This window comes from Tachyglossus aculeatus, chromosome 7, assembly GCF_015852505.1.
Source record: "Tachyglossus aculeatus isolate mTacAcu1 chromosome 7, mTacAcu1.pri, whole genome shotgun sequence".
Classification (NCBI taxonomy): Eukaryota; Metazoa; Chordata; class Mammalia; order Monotremata; family Tachyglossidae; genus Tachyglossus; species Tachyglossus aculeatus.
This window is the reverse complement of record NC_052072.1, coordinates 26,918,919-26,942,086: the sequence shown is the minus strand read 5'-3', so window position 1 is coordinate 26,942,086 and position 23,168 is coordinate 26,918,919. Positions and strand designations below refer to the sequence as shown.

Here is a 23,168-nt window from a genome sequence, read left to right as displayed (position 1 = left end):
AAGCGCTGAAGTAGATACAAGGTATCAGGTTGTCCCACGTGGGGTTCACAGTCTTAATCCCCGTTTTACAGATGAGGTAACTGAGGCACAGAGAAGTTAAGTGACTTGCCCAACATCACACAGCTGATAAGCGGCGGAGCTGGGATTAGAACCCATGATCTCTCACTCCCAAGCCTGTGCTATTTCCACTGAGCCACGCTGCTTCTCTAGATGTAAGGAGGGCAACTATCACACATTTTCTCCAGGTTTTGCCAGTGTTGGAGAAAGAAAATTGGGCTGGATGGAGCCCAATTGTTCTACTTTTGGTCTTGCCCAATCTATCGCATTTATTAAGCACCTATTATCCTAAGCACTAGGGAAAGTACAAAGAAGCAGAAGACCCAATCCCTGTCCTCAGGGAATTTACAGTCTCCCAGGGGAGAGGCACAAAGTAATTTAGATAGGAAGAGAAGCAGTGTGGCCTAGTGGAAAGAGCACGGGCCTGCGCATCAGAGGAGCTGGGTTCTAATCCTGCCTCTGCCGATTTCTTGCAGTGTGACTTTGGGCAAGTTATTTCTCCGTGTTTCAGTTTCTTCAATTGTAAAATGGGGATTAAATCCTCCTCCCTCCTACTTAGACTGTGAGTTCCATGAGGGACAGTCCATCTGGATAAACTTGTATCTACTCCCGGGCTTAATACAGTTAATTCAGTTAATACAGTTAAGCACTTAGTAAGTGCTTAACATATATCATGAAAAGAAAAGACAATGGAAATATGGAAAGGTCAATACATAAGACATTAATCAGAGTATGTTATGTGTATGTGTTGCATATCAAAAGCATTCCTGGTAGTTGTGAGTGTATAAATGCTAGGAAAGTAGTTTGGAGGATGTGACCTGGGAAGAAGAAAATGGTTTGGGGAATGTCTCATGGTAAAGGTGGGATCTCAGGAGGACTATGGAGATGGGAAGGGCTGTGGGCTAGTGGATTTGAAGTAGGAGGAAGTTCTGGGCAGGGGGAAGGAAGTGAGCAAGGAGTTGGAGTCAGGAAGAGTGAGAAAAAGAATAATTGTGGTATATGTTAAGTGCTTTCTATATGTCAAGTACTGTACTAAGTGTTGGTGTTGAAACAAATTAATCAAGCCAGATATAGTCACTGTCCTATACAGAGCTCACATACTAAATTAGAGAGAATAGGATTTAATCTGCCTGTTTTCCAGATGAGGTAGGTGAGGCACAGGGAAGTTAAGTGACTGGCTCGAGGTCACACAGCACACAGCAGATTAGAACCAGGCTCCTGCTCTTTCCACTAGGCCATGCTGCTTCCCAGTGTGACTGATTGATTAATTGATTGATTCCTCATCACCCCCTCAGCACGGCTCTGCGCCCAATCCAGAGCTAGCTGCAAGGGTGGGCGGCACAGCTGACTATGCAGCTGCCGGCCACCCAGCTGCCCATTGTGCTGCAGCCGGGGCCCTCGGACAGAGGTCTATTCCACATCGGGGAAAGGATGCTCCATTGCCCTAATGGAAAGAGTACAGGCTTGGGAGTCAGGAGGTTCTAACCCCAGCTCTGCCACTTGTCTGCTGGGTGACCTTGAGCAAGTCATTTCACTTCTCTGTGCCACTGCTTCCTCCTCTGTAAAATGGGGATTCAATACCCGTTCTCCCTCGCGCTTAGACTGCGAGCCCCGTGTAAGACGGGAACTGGATCTGACCTGATTGTCTTGCATCTATGCCAAGTGTTCAGTACAGTGCTCAGCATGTAGTATGCATTTAATAGATACCACAGTTATTGTTATTATTGCTTCCACAAGAGCCCCTTAACCAGGGAGTGGTAGCCCTTAAGTCAGTCAGTCAGTCAGTCGTATTTATTAAGTACTTACCAGGTGCAGAGCGCTGTACTGAATACTTGGAAGAGTATAATGCAATGATAGACACACTTCCTGACTGAAATGAGTTTACAGTCTAGATGGGGAGACAGATATTAATAAATTACAGGTATGTATGTAAGTGCTGTGGGGCTAGGAGGGAGGATGAATAAAGGGGGCAAGACAGGGTGACTCAGAAGGGAGTAGAGGAAGAGGAAGACCTCTTAGTCAGGGAAGACCTCTTGGAGGAGATGTGCCTTCAATAAAGCTTGTAAGCATTTTGTTATTCACTCCTTTCCCAGTTCCACAGCATTTATAGACCTGTTCTTATCCTCTGCTGCTTCCCCTGTCATTTATTTAATGTCTGTCAAGCCCATATGATTGTAAATTGCTTGAGGGCAGGGATTGAGCTGGTCTACCAATTCTATTGCATTGTACTTTCCCAAGAGCTCAGTTGAGTGAGAAGCAGCAAGGCGTAGCGGATAGAGTATGGGCCTGGAAATCAGAAGGTCATGAGTTCTCATCTGCTCTGTCACTTGTCTGCTATAGGGTAATAAATATGTATATATGTTTGTACATATTTATTACCCTATTTATTTATTTATTTTACTTGTACCTATCTATTCTATTTATTTTATTTTGTTAGTATGTTTGGTTTTGTTTTCTGTCTCCCCCTTCTAGACTGTGAGCCCACTGTTGTGTAGGGACTGTCTCTATATGTTGCCAGCTTGTACTTCCCAAGCGCTTAGTACAGTGCTCTGCACACAGTAAGCGCTCAATAAATACGATTGATTGATTGATTGCTATGTGACCGTGGGTAAGTCACTTCATTTCTCTGGGCCTCAGTTACCTCATCTGTAAAATGGGGATTGAGACTGTGAGCCCCACATGGGACAGGGACTGTGTCCAACCCCAGCTGTATCCACCCCAGAGCTCAGCACGATGCCTGGCACATAGTAAGCACTTAACAAATACCACTATTATTATTATTATTAATAATAATAATAAATACTTGATTGATTGACCAGTCTGTGTATCTATGGGTTCCCATATTCATTCATTCAATCGTACTTATTGAGCGCTTACTGTGTGCAGAGCACTGTACTAAGCACTTGGGAAGTACAAGTCATAGGTATACCTGTGTTATTTGTGAGTTTCTAGGTGTGTATTTGGTGTGTGTATTTGTGTATGTGTGTATTTGTGTGATCAGTCATTTAAAAAACTTATATCAGGAAAACCTTGTGAGATCCCAAACTCTCCAAGCCCCCCAAGATAGTTCTGATATCCCAGACACATATCTGAGCAGAAAGACTTTATTCAATTTATAATCAGTGCAGGAGAGAGACTGAGGGGAGAGACAGCAGACAAGCAATACTGAAGACTTATTTCTCTTCCCCACACCAATCAGAGGAACAGAACATAAATGGGAAAGAGAAACAGGGACAGAAAGAGAGTGAGAGAAAGCACTCCAAATCCTGGCGATAATTGAGTGGAGTTTTGGGGAGCGAGAGGCAGAGGGGAACCACAGTGAAGTTTCCTAAAGTCTGGGCTCCCAAAGAGGAGGCCAGAGGGTGAGGAGCTGAGTCTGAAGAAGACGGTTGGCCAGGGACAGAGGTGGATGCCAGGAAAGTGGACAGTGTCTCCGCCATCTCCAAAGAGATAGATCTGGACTCACTGTGCCCTCCCAGGGCCGGACCCCTGGGCCTGCCCGGCTGCTGGGTTCCATCCAGCCTCCTTCAACGGGCCATGGCGAAGCCAATGCGGTTATTTTGCCGGTCAAACTCGATGTAGTAGCGGCGGATGAAACTGGCACCCAGAACCCAGAGGGGCCCAAGAGGAGGATGAACGTCGACTCCTTTGAAGGCCAAGGGGCAGAGGACGTCGTTGAAGTCAGAATCCTGCAGAGGGGCAGTCCCCACCATAAAGGACCAGAGAGTCAAAATCTGACAGAAGCTTGAGTTTCTAGAAACCGAGTCTTTCACGTCGATTCCTCTACTCCCCGTATACACCTTCTTGCCCCCTCTCCTTTCCACCCACTGGGCCTCTGCTCTCCAGCCTCCTTCCTGGCTCTCCAACTCACTTTTCTTCTTTTATGGTATTTGTTAAGTGCTTACTCTGCACACAGTAAGCGCTCAATAAATACGATTGAATAAAGACGATTGAATGAATGTGCCAGGTCCTGTACTAAGCACTGGGGTAGATACAAGCTAATCAGGTTGGACACAGTCTGTGTTCCACATGGGCCTCACAGTTTTAATCCCTATTTTACAGAAAACTGAAGTGACTTAGCCTGAGGTCACACAGCCGACAAGTGGCGGAGCTGGGATTAGAAGCCAGGTCCTTCTGACTCCAGGGCCCATTCTCTATCCACTAGGACATGCTGCTGCTCACTTCAACTGCCTTCTCATGATCCATGATGAGTCTGTCCCAACCACCAGTTGCCCTCTCCCCCCCACCATTTCCCTTCTCTACCCAATCAAGCTGCCCAAAGAATCTTAGAATCCCAGAAAGGAAAGGTACCTCAGGGGTCATCTGGTCCAGTCTCCTGCCTCAGGTAGCAAATTACCTAATTATTAGCCACCTGCCCTCTTCTTCATTCACCCCGACCTCCATTCTCTTTATTTTATTTGGTTTATATGCTTTGTTTTGTTGTCTGTCTCCCCCTTCTAGACTGTGAGCCCGCTGTTGGGTAGGGACCGTCTCTATATGTTGCCAGCTTGGACTTCCCAAGCGCTTAGTACAGTGCTCTGCACACAGTAAGCGCTCAATAAATACGATTGAATGAATGAATTTCCAGCCCCTGAAGAAATGAGTTCTCACCTGGAGGACATAGTCTGAGCTGCTGAGTGGAAAGACTCTTCCTCCGAGGTGGGAAGAGTTGTCAGGGAGCTGAGCCACCTCATTAGCTGCCTGCCCTTTTCTTCATTCACCCCGACCCCATTTCCAGCCCCTGAAGAAATGAGTTCTCACCTGGAGGACATAGTCTGAGCTGCTGAGTGGAAAGACTCTTCCTCCGAGGTGGAAAGAGATGTCAGGGAGCTGAGCCAACTCCTTACAGTCCACGGCATACTGTGGGGAAGAAAGAGCTAGGGGTCAGTACAGTGCTCTGCCCAATTAAGCACTCAATAAATATCATTGTTTGGTCAAAATTCAGGCACCTGCAACAGGAGGTTGGAAATCCAAGACAAGTGGACAAAGCAGATTGGGATAAAATCTTAAAACCTAGTTCTTCCCAGAAGCAGAGGTTGGATTGGTGGATCTTGGGCCAGTAGATGTGGGGATTGAGTTCAATGCTCAATAATAATAATAATAATCATAACAATAATAATAATAATAATAATGGCATTTATTAAGTGCTTACTTTGTGCAAAGCACTGTTCTAAGCCTGGGGAGGTTACTAGGTGATCAGGTTGTCCCACGGGGGGCTCACAGTCTTAATCGGGCATTGGAGTCAGAGGTCATAGGTTCAAATCCCGGCTCCACCAATTGTCAGCTGTGTGACTTTGGGCAAGTCACTTAACTTCTCTGGGTCTCAGTTACCTCATCTGTAAAATGGGGATTAAGACTGTGAGACCCCCGTGGGACAACCTGATCACCTTGTAACCTCCCCCAGTGCTTTGAACAGTGCTTTGCACATAGAAAGCATTTAATAAATGCCATCATTATTATTATTATTAATCCCCATTTTACAGATGAGGTAACTGAGGCCCAGAGAAGTTAAGTGACTTGCCCAGAGTCACATAGCTGACAATTGGCAGAGTTGGAATTTGAACCTGTGCCCTTTGACTCCAAAGCCCGTGCTCTTTCCACTGAGCCACGCTGGGGCTTCTTCATAATGGGGAGGCCCAAAGTCAGTCTGGCCCAAGTCTGCACTGAGGGCCCACAGGGTGTATAACTATGCTTTCAAGAACTGCCCTCAAGGAGTTCCTATCACATAGGGGCAGCCAGTGAGGCCCAAGATCAGAGCCCAGGAAGGCACTGCCTCGTGGAGAGCTGCAATGATCACAAGATCTCGAAGTGGGGGACGTGGTGGGTGGCAGCCTAGGCTGGCAGGTTGAAGACAGGGTAAAAGAAAGGCTTCCAGGAGGGGCTGGCGTCTTAGCTGGGATGTAAAGGAAGGGATGGAGGTGGCATTGGAAATGGGAGGGGCGGGTTGGCATGCAGCCGGGGCAGCTTGGATGGAGCCTTGGGCATAGGAAAGGGAAGGCTGGGTGAAAGCCCAGGGGACCAGTTCTGTTCACCATGTTTCCTCCTATTGTCTGAGCCCCGAGGATGTCCATCATGTGCTTCACGTCCTTCACTGGGCCAGTGATGAGCGTGGCCCCGGTGTCAACCATGGCGGCACAGCCCTCCTGGCAGAACTGTAGAGTGCGATCTATAGACACCCTGCCAGAAAGATCCAGAACGTGAGCCATTGTCCAACACAGGGCCGATCTTCCACCAGCTTTCCTAAGGAGCACCCCAACCGCGCCCTCCTGGCTCCCCTTTCAGGGCCCCCTCATCCCTGCTCATCCTGACCCTCCAGCCCGCCCCCCTCCCAGATTGCCTGCCCTGAACACATCTCTTCCCAGGGGCCATCGTCCATTGCTCTTCTGCGTTTCAGAAGCTGGGGAAGGGGATGGGACGGGACGAAGAAAACGAGGAGGAAATGTGAGATCATTTCCTCCAGGCCTTGGGTCCAGCCCAACGGGTGCTGTACTTCAAGAGTCTGGAAGACAGATGGCTATGGGGGGTGGTGAAAGGAAGAGGGGCAGAGTAGGAGAGCAAGATTCCTGACCCCTTCATGTTGACCTGCCAGAAGCCCTTCTTGCTGACATCCAGGTAGTAGAAGTCGCCTTGGTAATAGGACGGGTCACTTCCTCCCAGTATGATCTCTCCGCCGGGCACCAGGTGGTCATTCCTGGGGGACAGAGTGTGACTCTGGGATGTCTGCCCCTGAGGGTGCAGCCACAAGGAGTCAAGGAGTGGGATATTGGAAGGGCAGGGAAGTGGGGCAGGAAGGAGGCTCATAGGCCTCCTATGAGCTGGGTGTCAAGTCTGGCACATGCTTGGGGGTCACATGCTTGGAAGTCTAGCCCAGACATTTTTCCAGGCTGTGGGCAGCATGGGCAGCACAGTGGATCCAGCCAGAGCTGAGGCTTTGGGAGGTTCTTGTGGAGAAAGAATGGCAGGCAAATGGCATGCAACTTGCAAGCTATCATCCTTTCTAATTTGGAGGTCAAGAACCCAGGAGTTGGGCTCTGAGGCCCCTCCTGCTCATCTCAGAGTCCTGGATGGCTTCTGAGTCCCAAAGTCACTGTGCCAGTCCAGGGCAGTTGAGTCACCACCAGGAGCTGGGGTGGGGCAGAAGGGCTGTGGAAGGGCTGGTGGGACTGGTCTTCTTACTTGGAATTCCTGCAGAGAAAGAAAGAAAGAAAGGAGGGAGGATAAACCAGGTTACAAGACAAACCCTCAGCCATGCCAGGGTCTGCTTCCCTGGGGGACCACGAGTTTGGAGCAGGAAAAGAGCAGACATTTTTGCATGTGTGTGAGTTGTGTGCGCAGGTCCACGTATGGCTTTGGTGTTGCAAGGATTTGCTTGCTTCCCATCCCTACAACACTTAGGTACATATCCATATTCATTCATTCGATCGTATTTATTGAGAGCTTACTGTGTGCAGAGCACTGTACTAAGCACTTGAGAAGTACAAAACAGCAACAGATAGAGATGGTCCCTGCCCAACAATGGGCTCACAGTCTAGAAAGGGGAGACAGACAACAAAACAAAATGAAACAAGGAGACAGGTGTCAATACCATCAAAATAAATAGAATTATAGCCATATGTACATCATTAATAAGAGTAATCCATATGTACAAATATACACAAGTGCTGTGGGGAGGGGAAGTGGGTAGGGCCGAAGGAGGGGGGGGGGCGATGGGGAGGGGAGGTGGAGGAAAGGAAAAGGGGGGGACTTAGTTCTGGGAAGGCCTCCTGGAGGAGGTGAGCTCTCAGTAGGCCTTTGAAGGGAGGAAGGGAGGAAGTGAGCTAGTTTGGCGGATGTCAGGAGGGAGGGCATTCCAGGCCAGAGGTAGGATGTGGGCCAGGGGTCGATGACAGGACAGGCGAGAATGAGGCACAGTGAGGAGGTTAGCATCAGAGGAGTGGAGTGTGTGGGCTGGGCTGGAGAAGGAGAGAAGGGAGGTGAGGTAGGAAGGGGCGAGGTGATGGAAAGCTTTGAAGCCAAAAGTGAAGAGCTTTTGCTTGATTTGAAGGTTGACAGGCAAGCACTGGAGATTTCTGAGGAGGGGAGTGAGATGCCCAGAGCGTTTCTGTACAAAGATAATCTGGGAAGCAGAGTGAAGTATAGACTGAAGTGGGGAGAGACAGGAGTATGGGAGATCAGAAAGGAGGCTGATGCAGTAATCCAGTCAGGATAGGATGAGAGATTGAACCAGCAGGGTAGCGGTTTGGATGGAGAGGAAAGGGCGGATCTTGGCGATGTTGTGGAGCTGAGACCGCCAGGTTTTGGTGACGGATTGGATGTGAGGGGTGAACGAGAGAGGGGAGTCGAGGATGACACCAAGGTTGCGGGCTTGTGAGACAGGAAGGATGGTAGAGCCATCTACAGTGACGGGAAAGTCAGGGAGAGGACAGGGCTTGGGAGGGGAGATAAGAAGCTCAGTCTTGGACATGTTGAGTTTTAGATGGTAGGCAGACATCCAGATGGAGATGTCCAGAAGGCAGGAGGAAATACGAGCAACGAAGGAGGGAGAGAGAACAAGGGCGGAGATGTAGATTTGGGTGTCATCAGCGTAGAGATGATAGTTGAAACCATGGGAGCAAATGAGTTCACCAAGGGAGTGAGTATAGATGGAGAACAGGAGGGGACCAAGAACTGACCTCTGAGGAACCCCTACAGGAAGGGGACGGGAGGGGGAGGAGGAGCCCACGAAGGAGACTGAGAATGAACGGCCAGAGAGCTAAGAAGAGAACCAAGAGAGGACGGAGTCTGTGAAGCCAAGGTTGGATAGCGTGTTGAGAAGGGGGTGGTCCACAGTGTCAAAGGCAGCTGAGAGGTTGAGGAGGATCCATCTATCTACCTATCTATCCACCTCTATTTAAATTTATACATACGCAGATATATCTATCTATATAGATATATACATCCATATACATATAGATTGCTTTCCTACCTGTAATTTATTTTAAGGTCTGTCTCCCCCACTAGTCTGTAAGCTCCTTACTCTACTGCGATTTTCCAAGTGCTTAGGACAGTGCTCTCCACATAGTTAGCCCTCAATAACTATGCTGTTGCCTCTTCTTGGGTTGGTGTTCATGTAAAATAATAATAACGAGACTATTTACTGGTACCACAGTTCAGCTCCTTAAACCAGCCTTCCTGGGACCGAGCCCAGAAGCCCTTGATTTTGGGAGCCGATCTTGCCCCCTCCCAAACCAATCTCTTCTAGTCTAAGTGGCTCTGCAGGGCCCTGGAAAGGTGGGGTCCATGCCAGTTGCCTCAGTTGGCCTACTTTAGGGGATGCCCAGCTGGTCAGTCTCTTTCAACTTTGACATCATGACTGTTCAGTCCATTAGCTCCCTGCCCTAAAACCGGGCTCAGGTGAGGATGGAGTGAATGAACAGTGGGGAATTCAGTGACCCTGTGACCCCATTGAGTGACCTAATCTTCTCAGATGGCCCCTTTGCCCAACATCAAAGCCCCAGCCCCCATCCTAGGAGGCAGACCCCCGCAGGAAGCTCTGCCCCACCTGCTGTAGTAGACAGAGAAGACATCTTCCTTCAGGACGTGCTGGGTGAGGATGTGGTCGAACACGGGTGTGATGCCGCCGATGGCTTGGGTGGGGTAGCCCATGCCCAGCACCCCATCAAACTTGGCATACATGAAGGAGGAAGTGGGCAGGCTCGTGATCTCGGCAAACATCTGAATGACTGGGATCCCGCCAATCTGCAGGAGGAAGGAGGCAGGGATAGGGAGGTTGGGAGGTGGGACAGAGGGGAGAGACGGCCCAGCCCCATAACCTGTGTTCGGTGGGCATTCTGGCCCAGTAGACCCGGGGCAGACCAAGTAGGAGCTCTTTCAGGTTGAAGGTTGGGGACACCGGGGACAGCTGAACAGGAGCTGAGGGTTCTGGGGCGAGAGGACTGGGGGATATTTTCAGTTTTACTTTAAATGTCTTACATGCACTTTATATACAAAGTCCCGATTATTTTAGGCATCATCGGGTCAGACATGTCCTGGACCCCTCCTTGGCCATCTTTCTAGCTAGGAGCAAGTGAGGAAATGTTGGCATTCTGATTCAGTGGCTTAGAGGCCCTTCAATTCCTCAAGTCATTGGCCACTCACATCCCGAAGTCCTATTGCCTCATGGGATAGCGGGTGGCGGAGGGAGGCATAGAGAGGGTAGGATCCCCAGAAACCTTGGGTCTGGCCTTTCCCTATACTCACAGTCACCAAGTCTTGACTCAAGAATCCTTTCACTGTCCCCGAGACGTAGCTGATGGTGATTTGGGTTCCGTTTTCCATGTAGGTCTGCGATTGGGAGGCGTCGTAGAGGTTATGGGTTTCTGGAGGACAAATCAATTAATCGATCCTTGGTATTTACTGAGAGCTTACTGTGTGCAGGGCCCTGCAGTCCATCAATCAATGGTATTTATTGAGTGCTTACTCTGTGCAGAGCATTATACTAAGCGCTTGGGAGAGCACGATGCAACAGAGTTGATGGACATGTTCCCTGCCCACAGTGAGCTTACAGTCTAGAGGGGGAGACAGACGTTAATATAAATAAGTAAATTGCAGGTATCTACATAAATTATCTGAGGCTGAGGGTGGGGTAAACACCAAATGCCCCAAGGGTACGGATCCAAGCACATAGATGGCACAGAAGGGAGACAGAGTTGCGGGAAGGAGGGCTTAATTGAAGGCCTCTTGGCATTACTTCACTAAGAGCTTTAGGAAGTACAGTACATACAGACCAAGACGTTAGAAGAGGCAGTTGCACGGGAGACATGAGCGTGACTCTCCCAGGGTCTCTGATATAGTTCCTTCCCCCATAACCTCCAACAAAACCAGTGACTGAGTAGTCCAACAAAGCTTACGAGGAGGCAGGACTCCAGAGACCTAATGCGGTATGCTATTATGGGCAAGTCACTTAAACGTATCTGAAACGTGGACAGAATCAATCAATCAATTGTATTTTTTAAGTGCTTACTGTGTGCAGAGCACTGTACTAAATGCTTAGGAGAGTACAACATAATGGAGTTGGTAGATATGTTCCCTGCTCACCGCGAGTTTACGGCTTAGAATGGAAGGCAGGCACTAATATAAATAAATAAATTATGGATCTGTGCATAAGTGCTGTAGGGCTGAGAAGAGGTAGAATAAAAGCTGAAAATCCAAGTGCAAGGGTGACTCTGAAGGGAGTGGAAGAAGAGAAAACGAGGGCTTTGACTAAGAGGGAAGGCCTCTTGGAGGAGATGTGCTTTTAATAAGGCTTTGAAGGTGGGGAGAGTGATCATCTGTCAGATATGAAGAGGGAGGACATTCCAGGCCAGAGATAGGAGGTAGGCTAGAGGTCGGTGGTAAGATAGATGGAATCACCACCACCTCATCCTGGGTGAAAAGGAAGGGGACTGGACAGGAGGGAATAGGTTTGAATGGCAGAAGGAAGGATGTAAAGTTTGGGGATTACAGAACGAGCGGGTGTGTAGCAGTTAGGGTATTCCAGTAAGTTGGATAGACATCAAGAGGCCACCTGGTCCAGCCCCTGTCTCCAGGAAGGTGAATGCCTAAACCAGCCAGGACATATGGGATCTATTCAGGGCCGGGCCTACCATTCCTTCTCTCTCTTTCCCATTCCCGGGGGCCCATTGCTCACCACAGGCAGAGTGGATAGGCTGGCAGTTGACAGAAGGTACCCAAAGGTTGGCAGAACCGGTGTCGAAGATGACTTTGAAGGTCTGAGCTGGGCTGCCAATGCCAATCTCGCCAAAGTACTGCGCCTGCGAGGCAAAAGTAAGGAACTACTCTGGGCAGCTGGTAGCACCCTGGAGTACTAGAGAACCAAGTTCTTGTCCCAATTCTGCCCTACCATGCTGTGTGACCTTGGGCAGGCCACTTAACCTCTTTGGGCCTCACTTTCCTCATCTGTAAAAATTATCCATGCCCCTTCTTACCACCCAGGGATGTTGAAAGGGAAAAAGGGATCATGGAACTAAGAGTAATTTGAGGATTTAGGGGAATAATGCTTAACAGGGGGCCTTACAAGGGGGTTAATGTTGCCACAGATGCAATAGGAGTGCCCAAGAAGCAGCATGGTCTTGTGGAAAGAGCACAGGCCTTGGAATCAGAGGACCTGGATTCTAATTCCCGTTCTGTCAAGTGCTTGCTGTGTGACCTTGAGCAAGTCACTTGATTTCTCTTTGCCCCAGTTTCCTCAGCTGGAAAATGGGGATTCAATACCTGTTCTCCCTCCTACTTAGGCTGTGAGCCCCATGCAGGACAGGGACTAACATGTCAACCTAATTGACATGTACCTTCCTCAGTGCTTAGAACAGTGCTTGACACATAGTAAGCACTTAACAAATACCATAAAAAAAGGAGTGAACTTGGGTTCAAATTCAGATGGAGGGGGACAGAAACCGACTGGGATAAGCTCTCCAAGGGATTTAGGGTGGAAAGTCAAGCAGGGCTTCTGGATTTTAGTTCTGAAGCTACTCAGCTGCTGGGTGACCTTAGACAAGGGGCTTAGCCTCAGTTGCTGTAAAAAGGGGGCAATTAGTTTTGTCCCATCTCTCAGGGCTGTTGGAAAGATTATTATAAGAACTGGTAAATGCCTAAGGAGGGGAATGAAATCCTTGGGACTTAGGCAGGAATCCGAAGCAAGGGAAAAATACCCAGAAGGAGAAACTGAGACAGAAGAGACAGACAGAGAGAGGTGGGGATCGAACTGACTCACGTCCAGGTAGTTGGTGAGAAGCATGGGGACTGTCATGTTTTCAAGGGACCCTGGTCCAGCAGAGAGGCCTAGTTCATTGTCCATCTTCCTGGTGACCTGGCCCTGTTCTCGCATACATTCCCGGATTGAGGGCATCTTCTTGAGAGAGATCCTGGTTGGAGGAAGGAAGGAGAAGCAGAGGGTCTGATAATAATAATGATGGTATCTGTTAAGTGCTTACCATGTGTCAAGCACTGTTCTAAGCTCTGAGGTAGATACATGATAATCAGGTTGAATACAGTCCCTGTCCCACTTGGGGCTCACAGTCTTAATCCCCTTTTAACTGATGAGGTAAGTGAGGCACAGAGAAGTGAAATAACTCGCCCAAGGTCACACAGCTGACAACTGACAGAGCCGAGATTAGAACCCATATCCTTCTGACTCCCAGGACTGTGCTCTGTCTACTAGGCTACTCTCTCCCTCCCTTCCCTTCCCTTTTCTTCTTCTTCCACCATGGAGGTGGAAGGAGGGACCCAACCCAGTCCCAAGGACCGGAGCCACTCCTATTCTGAGGGATTTTTTTGGATATGGGTTTTTTTTTATTTGTTAAGTATTTACTGTGTGTCGGGCACTGTTCTAAGCACTGGGTTAGGTACAAGACAAACAGGTCTGACACAGTCCCTGTCATATGTGGGGCTAACAGGCTAAATCAGAGGGAGGAGGATTAAATCCCCATTTTACAGATGAGGTAACTGAGACCCAAAGAAGTTAAGTGACTTGCCCAAGGTCCCACACCAGGCAATTGGTGGAGCTTGATTAGAATCCAGGTCTTCTGACTCATAGGCCCGTGCTCTTAGGACAGAGACCGTCACCTCCCTTACGCCTCTCATTCCAGTACTAAGAGGATAAACTCAGCAGTAAGAGCATTTCTGGGCAGAATCAGAGGTCCACCCAAACGAGTAATTTGAGTTCAGAGGAAGCAGAGTAGTCTAATGGCAACAGTGGACAGTAGTCAGGAAACTTGGATTCTAATCCTGACTCCGCCCCTGGCCTTCTGTGTGACCTTACTATGTGTCAAGCCCTGTTCTAAGCTCTGAGGTAGATATACGATAATCTGGTTGTACGCAGTCCCTGTCCCACTTGGGGCTCACAGTCTTGTGAGCCTTCCGTGTGACCTTCGGCAAGTCACTTCTCTGTGCAAGATTAATGTAACATTGTTGACAACAAAAACAAAAATAATAATAACAGTTACAACAATAATAATAATAATGTCGTTAATCATGCAAGGGTCACCCCTCAACTTCCATACTAAGGTTTAGGGTTGATTCATCCACCGTCTTTAACATTTCCCCTCCACATCTCTAGATTTCCTTCTAGTAACCCATTAGGAACTGTAGATGGTTCCTTGAATTTATCCAATTCCCTCTTCAACCAGGAACCACCATGGCTCAGTGGATATGTTGCCAACTTGTACTTCCCAAGCGCTTAGTACAGTGCTCTGCACACAGTAAGCGCTCAATAAATACGATTGAATGAATGAATGAATGAATTAATAAAGCCAGGATCTAGGAGTCAGAGGACCTGGGTTCTAATACCAGCTCCACTATTTTCCTTCTGTATGACAAAGTCACTTAAATTCTCTGTGTCTCAGTTTCTTATACTGCAAAATGGGGATTCAATACCTGTTTTGCCTCCTACTTGAATATGCCCCATATAGGACAGGGACTATATCTGGCCTGATAAACGTGTAGCTACCCCCTTGTTTAGAATGGTGTTTTAAGCGCTTAGTACAGTGCTCTGCATACAGTAAGTGCTCAATAAATACAATTGAATGAATGAAATAGTAAGTGCTTAACAAATACCATACAAAACAAAGAAACAAACAAAACCAAACTGATGTCTTCATGCTGCACAACTTGTGCTGATGAATTCCACGTGCTCATCTCTCACTGTGGAGTTTTTGTTTGTTTCGAACCTTCCACCCTCAGGCTCCATGGGGACCCCCTCATCCTGTCGCTGTTCTTCCGTCCCACACTCTTCATGGTTTGGTAGACTTCAATCGTGTCTTCTCATGTGGAAATATCTCCATTCCCCCGAACATCTCACTGCGGTAACTTTGGCAGCTCCATTAAAATCTTCCTTAAGATGCAACTGCTGGAAGGGCACGGGGCATTACAGGTGCCGAGGGTTCACGGTTGGTTTTTTAGGAAGAACCGTGATCTTTCTACTCGGCCACATTGGGCAGCAGTGTGGTCTAGTGGAAAGAGCATCGGCTTGGGAGTCAGAGGAGCTGGGTTTTAATCCCGGCTCTGGCACATGTCTGCTGTGTGACCTTGGACAACACACTTCACTTCTCTGGGCCTCAGTTACCTAACCTGTACAACGGGGTTTGAGACTGTAAGTCACAGTCTTGGGACTGTGAACCCCATGTAGGACAGGGACTGTGTCCAATCTGCACTTAAAACAGTGCTTAGCACATAGTAAGTGCTTAACAAGTACCACAATTATTATTATTATTAGAATGCGTGGTCTGTGTTCTTGGAGAGGCCTGTGCTACAGTACTTCTTCCTTGACCAACGCAGCACACGCATATACGGCAGTTTCCTGTGACATCAAACCATATAATAATAAATAATAATAACGATGGCATTTGTTAAGCACTTACTATGTGCAAAGCACTGTTCTAAGTGCTGGGGGGAAACAAGGTGATCAGGTTGCCCTACATGGGGCTCACAGTCTTAATCCCCATTTTACAGATGAGGTAACAGGCCCAGAGAAGTTTAGTGACTTGCCCAATGTCACACAGCAGACGTGGTGGAGCCAGGATTCGAACCCATGACCTCTAACTCCAAAGCCCGAGCTCTTTCCACTGAACCATGCTGCTTCTCTATTCAAGCGCTTAGTACAGTGCTCTGCGCACAGTAAGCGCTCAATAAAAATGACTGAATGATTGATAAAATGAATATTCCATCCAGACCAAGACACACCTCTGGAAGAATGGTCTCTGATTTTGCCCCGTGCTCCATCCAAAACACACAATAAAAATGCTTGTAATGGCAGAAAAATAATAATAATAATAACTGTGGGATTTGTTAAGCTCTTACTTTGTGCTAAGCACTGTTCTGAGAGGTGGAGTAGGTACAAGCAATCAAGCCAATTGAGAAGCAATTGACAAGCGAATTGAGAAGCAGCATGGCCTAGTGGCAAGAGGTTGGGCTTCGGAGTCAGAGGTCATGGGTTCTAATCCCAGCTCCGCCACTTGTCCACTGTGTGACCTTGGGCAAGTCTGTGCCTCACCTCAGTTACCTCATCTGTAAAATAGGGATGAAGGCTGTGAGCCCCACGTGGGACAAACTGATTCCCTCGTACCTGGCCCAGTGTTTAGAATAGTGCCTAGCACCACTTAACAAGCACAATAATAATAATAATGACATTTATTAAGCACTTATTATGTGCAAAGCACTGTTTTAAGCGCTGGGGAGGTTACAAGGTGATCAGGTTGTCCCACGGGGAGCTCACAGTCTTAATCCCCATTTTACAGATGAGGTCACTGAGGCACAGAGAAGTTAAGTGACTTGCCCAAAGTCACATAGCTGACAATTGGCAGAGCTGGGATATGAACCCATGACCTCTGACTCCAAAACCCGTGCTCTTTTCCTCTGAGCCACGCTGCTTCTCAATAATGTTTCCACAGGGGGCTCACAGAGTATGTGGGAGGGAGAACAGGTATTGAATCCCTCTTTTACAATTGAGGAAACTAAGGCACAGAGAAGTTAAGAGACTTGTCCAAGGTCACACAGTCGGGATGTGGTCCGTGCTCTTTCCACTAGGCCATGCTACGTCTCAGAATTGACAGTAATGGCTCAGCTTGGTGGCTGTTTGTTTGCACAATGCTCTACACACAGGAAAAGCTCAATAAAGGCCACTGATGGACTGATTGCCAGGTTGATTTTTATTTTTCTCCAATTCTGGATGAAGTCCATGGTTTAGTTGGCCTTCCTGGTTGCCGCTACCCATTGGATAAATGATGGAAGAGCAGTGACTCTCAGATCTCCTCAGTTACTACCGGCACACCCCGTTCTCCTGTATTCTGAGGGGGTGATGTTCTTGCAAAACCAGTGTTAAGGAAAACTCAGTCTTACTCTTCTAAGTCCATTTCTTCTGACACCATGGTAAGCTGTAGCCAGAGAGGTTTGTGCTAATGGAAGCACAGTCCCTAATTCTCTACCCTCATGCTAGCTGAAATAGATAGTTACACTATCCATCAGGGAAGAACCAAGTGGACCTTAAAGTCCTTCTGGTCCCTAAATTCCTCCTTCTGCAATTTTCCTACCAATATCAACTCTGTGGGCAGGAAGAAGAGGCGTCGCCCCTTCCTAGGCTAAAAACAAATTAACACACTTTCACCCCCAGCCTTCTCCATTCATTCATTCATTCATTCAATTGTATTTATTGAGCGCTTACTGTGTGCAGAGCACTGTACTAAGCGCTTGGGAAGTACAAGTCGGCAACATATAGAGGCGGTCCCTACCCAACAACGGGCTCACAGTCTTCTCTTCCTCAGGCTAAATCAAAATCCCAGTTCTTTCAACTCTTCTGCCAAAATGCAGAAGAAGTTGTCAAAAAATGCACCATATCTGGAGACATCTTAAATATTTCTTGCTACAATTATGTAGTATATCATCATTATCTCAGCCAGGACTCTTTCTCTGTAGGGAAGGGAAGGAGTTGCCCACCCCCGAGTTGCTGTGCAGGCTGGCGCTAGTAAGCAGAGCACGGGGCTGGAAATCAGAAGGTCCCAGCTCTGCCACTTTCCTGCTGTGTGACCTTGGGCAAGTCACTTCATTTCTCTGGGCCTCAGTTACCTCACCTGTAAAATGGGGATTGAGACTGTGAGCCCTATATGGGACAACCTGATTTGCTTATATCTTCCCCAGCGCTTTGTACGTAGTACCTGGAACATAGTAAGTGCTTAACAAATATTATTATTATTATGACTACTACTACTACTACTACTATTAATTAAGCATCCCCAGGCCCAGTAAGAAGGCGAGCCCTGGGCTAGGGACTAGCTAAGTGTGCGAACAGGTGGGTTTTTAAAGTGGGTTCTGGTCCTGCCTACCACACACATCTGCTCAGAGTTCACCAGTGTAGTTTCAGGACCCATATTCACGAGGAATCCTAATCTCCTCACAGTTTTGGGGGGTTCCTATGAGAAGCAGAAAAGAAAGAGCCCGGGCTTGGGAGCCAGAGGTTGTGGGTTCTCATCCCGGCTCTGCCACTTATCAGCTGTGTGACTTTGGGCCAGTCACTTGACTTCTCTGGGTCTCAGTGACCTCATCCGTATTAAGACTGTGAGCCCCATGTGGGACAACCTGATTACCTTGTATCTACCCCAGCGGTTAGAGCAGTGCTTGGCACATAGTAAACGCTTAACAAATACCATTATTATTATCACTGAAGAAGATGAAGGCTTGGGAAGGCCCATGAGAAGCAGCGTGGCTCAGTGGAAAGAGCATGGGCTTCGGGGTCAGAGATCATGGGTTCAAATCCCGGCTCTGCCGGTTGTCAGCTGTGTGACTTTGGGCAAGTCACTTCACTTCTCTGGGCCTCAGTGACCTCATCTGTAAAATGGGGATTAAGACTGTGAGCCCCACATGGGACACGCTGATCACCTTGTAACCTCCCCAGCGCTTAGAACAGTGCTTTGCACGTAGTAAGTGCTTAATAAATGTCATTATTATTATTATTATTATTATTATTATTATTATTAGGGAGCTATCAGTGCCTCTGTACAACAGAAGGGGGCAGCAGATATCCACTTAAGAGAGACCCTCACCCCCCCTTCTCAGTGGGCTAGAAGTCCGATTGCCCCCCGAGTTGGGTGGGTGTCCCAAAGTCCAGACGCCAAGAGGGTAATCAATCAATCAATAAATCAATCAATCGTTTGTAATGCATGCTTACTGTTTACAGATCACACTCTGAGCAGATGTGTGGTAGGCCGGGCCAGAATCCACTTTAAAAACCCACCCGTTCCACACACTTAGCTAGTCCCTAGCCCAGGGCTCGCCTTCTTACTGGGCCTGGGGATGCTTAATTAATAGTAGTAGTAGTAGTCATAATAATAATAGTATTTGTTAAGCACTTACTATGTTCCAGGTACTAGTACAGGTATGAGGGACAACCTGATCACCTTGTAACCTTCCTAGTGCTTAGAACAGTGCTTTGCACATAGTAAGCGCTTAATAAATGCCATTATTATTATTATTATTACTATGTACAGAGTGCTGGGGAAGATATAAGCAAATCAGGTTGTCCCATATAGGGCTCACAGTCTCAATCCCCATTTTACAGGTGAGAGGCCCAGATAAATGAAGTGACTTGCCCAAGCAGGAAAGTGGCAGAGCTGGGACCTTCTGATTTTCACCCCTTTGGCTCCTGCAGTGGGAATGGCGATCAACTCACAGTGCATCATCCTGGGGGAGGAATTCTGCCCACACATCCTGGGCGCAACTTTGCCTTGCCCTAGGCTCGGTGCGGCCATCGCCTCTCTACCCTGCCAGGGCTAGCAGCTAAGTTGTCCTGGAACCCCAGTGACCCCCAATCTGTAGTCCTGCAGGTCACTTAGAGAGGCAGGAGGCAGCAATAGACTTTGAGTCAGGACCAATCAATCAATCAATCAACGGTACTTATTAGGAGATTATTGTGTGCAGAGCACAGGACTCCAGGCTAGAAGGGGGAAGAACCCGACTGATGTGGGTAGGGGCAGAGGTCCGTTAGAGAAGCAGTGTGGCTCAGTGGAAAGAGCTCGGGCTTTGAAGTCAGAGATCCTGGGTTCAAATCCCGGCTCGGCCAATTGTCAGCTGTGTGACTTTGGGCAAGTCACTTTCTGTCCGTCAGTTACCTCATCTGTAAAATGGGGATTAAGACTGGTAGCCCCACATGGGACAACCTGATCAGCTTGTAACCTCCCCAGCGCTTAGAACGGTGCTTTGCACATAGTAAGCGATTAATAAATGCCATTATTATTATTTGGCCCCAGAACAACAATCCAACCATGTTGGGGGGGGGGCCCTTGGGGGTCACTATTAAGGGGCTCAGCTCCCTTCTCCCCTTGCTTCCACCCTCTGGGGTGGGTCTGGAATAGTCCCAACCCGGACAGATCCAAGTAGACAGACCTCGCTGAGAGTTTCCGGGAGCCAAACGAGAGTCATCAAGCAGCACTTGAGTCCCCCTCCTGGGTCTCTGTGGCCTGAATCGGGGAGGTGGGGGGCAAAATAAGCTCCCGGAGTTTGATAGGATCCCAAGAGGCCATTGGCTGAGCCCCTTACTCTGCTGGGCCCTGTCGGGGGAAGCCCTGGAGGTAGGGAGAGTCCCCAGAAATGCAGCGAGACCTGAGAATCATTGTGGCCTAGTGGATAGAGCATGGGCCTGGGATTCAGAAGGATCTGGGTTCTAGTCCAGTTCCACCACTTGTCTGCTGTGTAACCTTGGGAAAGTCATTTGACTTCTCTGTGCCTCAGTTACCTCATCTGTAAAATGGGGATTAAAACTGTGGGACCTTGTATTACCTGATTATCTTGAATCTACCCCAGTGCTTAGAACAGTGCCTGGCACACAGTAAATGATTAACAAATATCTTAAAAAAAAACCCAAGCCCCCCCCAGTCCTCCTTTCCACCCTCTCTAGAGAACAGGCCTAGCTGTGGCTGGGGAAGCCGCTTCCTCAGAGACGCTGCTGGGGCTACTTTTACCTCTGTGCAGTGGTCCATAGCGAAGAGGCTTGCAGCTGGTGGGAGAGGAGTACACTCCCTACCCTGAGTGAAGTGGATCCTGAGAAATAGGCCAGTTTGACCAGTGGTTAAAGCAATGTGAGCTTGTTGTGGGCAGGGAATGTGTCTGCTTCTTGTTGTATCGTACTCTCCCAAGCTCTTAATACAGTGCTTTGTGCTCAATAAATATGATTGAATGAATGAATGAATGAGTGGATAGATAAATGCTCCTCAACGTACCCGAGCAAAAGAGAGGCTAGTTGAAGCAGCGTGGCTCAGTGGAAAGAGCCCCGGCTTTGGAGTCAGAGGTCATGGGTTCGAATCCCGACTCCGCCATATGTCTGCTGTGTGATCTTGGGCAAGTCACTTCACTTCTCTGGGCCTCAGTTACCTCATCTGTAAAATGGGGATTAAGACTGTGAGCCCCCCGTGGGATGACCTGGTCACCTTGTAACCTCCCTAGCACTTAGAACAGTGCTTTGCACAAAGTAAGGGCTTAATAAATGCTATAATAATAATTATTATTATTATGTAGGGATTGCCCAGACTTTGAGCCAAACCATCCTCCTTTACGTTTATCCTGTCTCCACCTCCACACCTCTACCCGTGCCCCCCACTCCTCTCCAGCCCCGGACCCTTCCCATGTTGGCCCCAAGAAGAAGAATAAGGGACAACAAGCAGACCCAGCTCTAGGGACTGCCTGTTGTCCTAGTGTTACCGTCTGAAGAAGCCCATGGCTGGACCGAACAAGCCCGAGGCCACGATCAGGAGACCCCAGCACCACATCCTGTCGCTCTGCCGTCCGGCGGTGGGTCCGTCTCTTGGTGATCGCCAGTCGTCTGAGCTTCTCCAGAACTGCGCCTGCTGCCTTTTATTCTCCCGCTCCTGGGCGGGATTCTCCTCTCTTGATTTATGGGGCACCGTCCCATTTCCCGGTCAGGGGCACGGTGGCCAGAGGGAAGGGGGCTGGGAGCGGCGGCCTGATCTGCTCCATGCGGGAGATGATGCCAGATTCTTTGGCCACCCTGGGGAGGGCAGGGTCTTCCCGGCCCCATTGGCACCAGTAGGGAGGAACAGGGGAGGGTGGCCCAAAGCCAGTCCCACCCATGGTGAGTGGAAAATCTACCCCTAATGGGACCAACAAAGGGACGCTAAACAGAACTCTCAGTGGGCAGGGAATGTGTCTGTTTATTGTTGTGTTGTACTCTCCCAAGCGCTTAGTACAGTGCTCTGCACACAGTAAGCACTCAATAATGATTGAATGAATGAATAAAAGGGGAGCATCACCCTAAAAGTCCATCCCCCTCCTCCTCCTCCTCCTCACATTCCGGCCTTTGCTGTCAGACCCTATGCATAAACCATTACCTTGAGCCAGGGAAACTTCACACAAATGTTCCTTTTAAATGAAGCCTTTTTTCCCTTCATAACGTGGTACTTGTTAAGTGCTTACTGTATAATAATAACAATAATTATGGTATTTGTTAAGCGCTTACTACGTGCCAAGCACTGTTCTAAGAGCTGGAGTAGATACAAGGTAATCTGTCCCACTTGGGGCTCACAGTCTCAACCTCCATTTTACAGATGAGGTAACTGAGGCACAGAGAAGTTAAGTGACTTGTCCAAGGCCACACAGCAGACAAGTGATGGAGCAGGATTAGAACCCACAACCTCAGACTCCCAAGCCTGTGCTCTTGCCACTAGGCCATGGTGCTTCTCAGTATATGGTATAGCATACTGTAATAATAATAATAATAATGGCATTTATTAAGCGCTTCCTACGTGCAAAGCACTGTTCTAAGCGCTGGGGAGATTGCAAACTGATCAGGTTGTCCCACGTGGGGCTCACAGTCTTAATCCCCATTTTACAGATGAGGTAACTGAGGCACAGAGAAGTGAAGTGACTTGTCCAAAGTCACACAGCTGACAAGTGGCGGAGCCGGGATTTGAACCCATGACCTCTGATTTCCAAGCCCGTGCTCTTTCCACTGGGAGTCAGGAGACATGGGTTCTAATACCGGCTCTGCCACCTGACTAGTGTGTGACCTTTGGCAAGTCATTTAACCTCTCTGGGCCTCAGTTTCCTCTTCTGAAAAACGGAAATAAGATACCTGCTCTCACGCCCTCTTTCCCCCTTCTAGACTGTGAGCCCACTGTTGGGTAGGGACCGTCTCTATATGTTGTCAACTTGTACTTCCCAAGCGCTTAGCACAGTGCTCTGCACACAGTAAGTGCTCAATAAATACGATTGAATGAATGAATGAAGGAACTGAGCCACGCTGCTTATAGTATACAGTACTATATGCCAAGTACTACGCTAAGGACTAGAGTAGATACAAGATCATCTGGTTGGACATAGTCCCTGTCCCATATAGGTTCACAGTTTTAATCCTCATTTTACAGATGAACTATCTGAGGCACAGAGAAGCTAAGTGACTTGCCCAATTCACCCAGCCAACGAGCAGAGGAGATAGGGTTAGAACCCAGGTCCTCTGACTTTTAGACCGTGTTCTTTCCATTAGGACATGCTGTTTTGAAGGATGCCAGCAAGAGCATCTCTACTGCCAAGGGAGGAAAATCGCAACCCTCAGCTGAGAGGAGAACACAGATGAAAAA

The 23,168-nt window shown here is 48.4% G+C and overlaps 1 protein-coding gene across 1 annotated transcript; it reads right to left on the bottom strand.

The window, feature by feature from the left end:
- Nucleotides 1-3,145: 3,145 nt before the first annotated feature.
- Nucleotides 3,146-21,347, bottom strand: REN (renin). The gene is made up of 10 exons (XM_038749538.1): nt 21,274-21,347; nt 12,806-12,956; nt 11,726-11,849; nt 10,297-10,415; nt 9,599-9,795; nt 7,234-7,242; nt 6,626-6,748; nt 6,090-6,234; nt 4,819-4,917; nt 3,146-3,746 (listed from the first exon to the last, which is right to left on the bottom strand). Exons 1-10 carry the CDS (start codon nt 21,339-21,341, stop codon nt 3,585-3,587), a joined length of 1,197 nt encoding a protein of 398 aa, XP_038605466.1. The 5' UTR covers nt 21,342-21,347; the 3' UTR covers nt 3,146-3,584.
- Between the last annotated feature and the right edge of the window lie 1,821 nt (nt 21,348-23,168).

Excerpts from the sequence above, each read along its gene's own strand:
- REN (XM_038749538.1), bottom strand. The coding sequence starts at position 21,341 with ATGTGGTGCTGGGGTCTCCTGATCGTGGCCTCGGGCTTGTTCGGTCCA. Across the intron at positions 4,918-6,089 it reads AGACAATAGGAGGAAACATG|TATGCCGTGGACTGTAAGGA; the intron begins GTGAACAGAACT and ends TCTTCCCCACAG. Across the intron at positions 3,747-4,818 it reads GCTCAGACTATGTCCTCCAG|GATTCTGACTTCAACGACGT; the intron begins GTGAGAACTCAT and ends GCCCCTCTGCAG.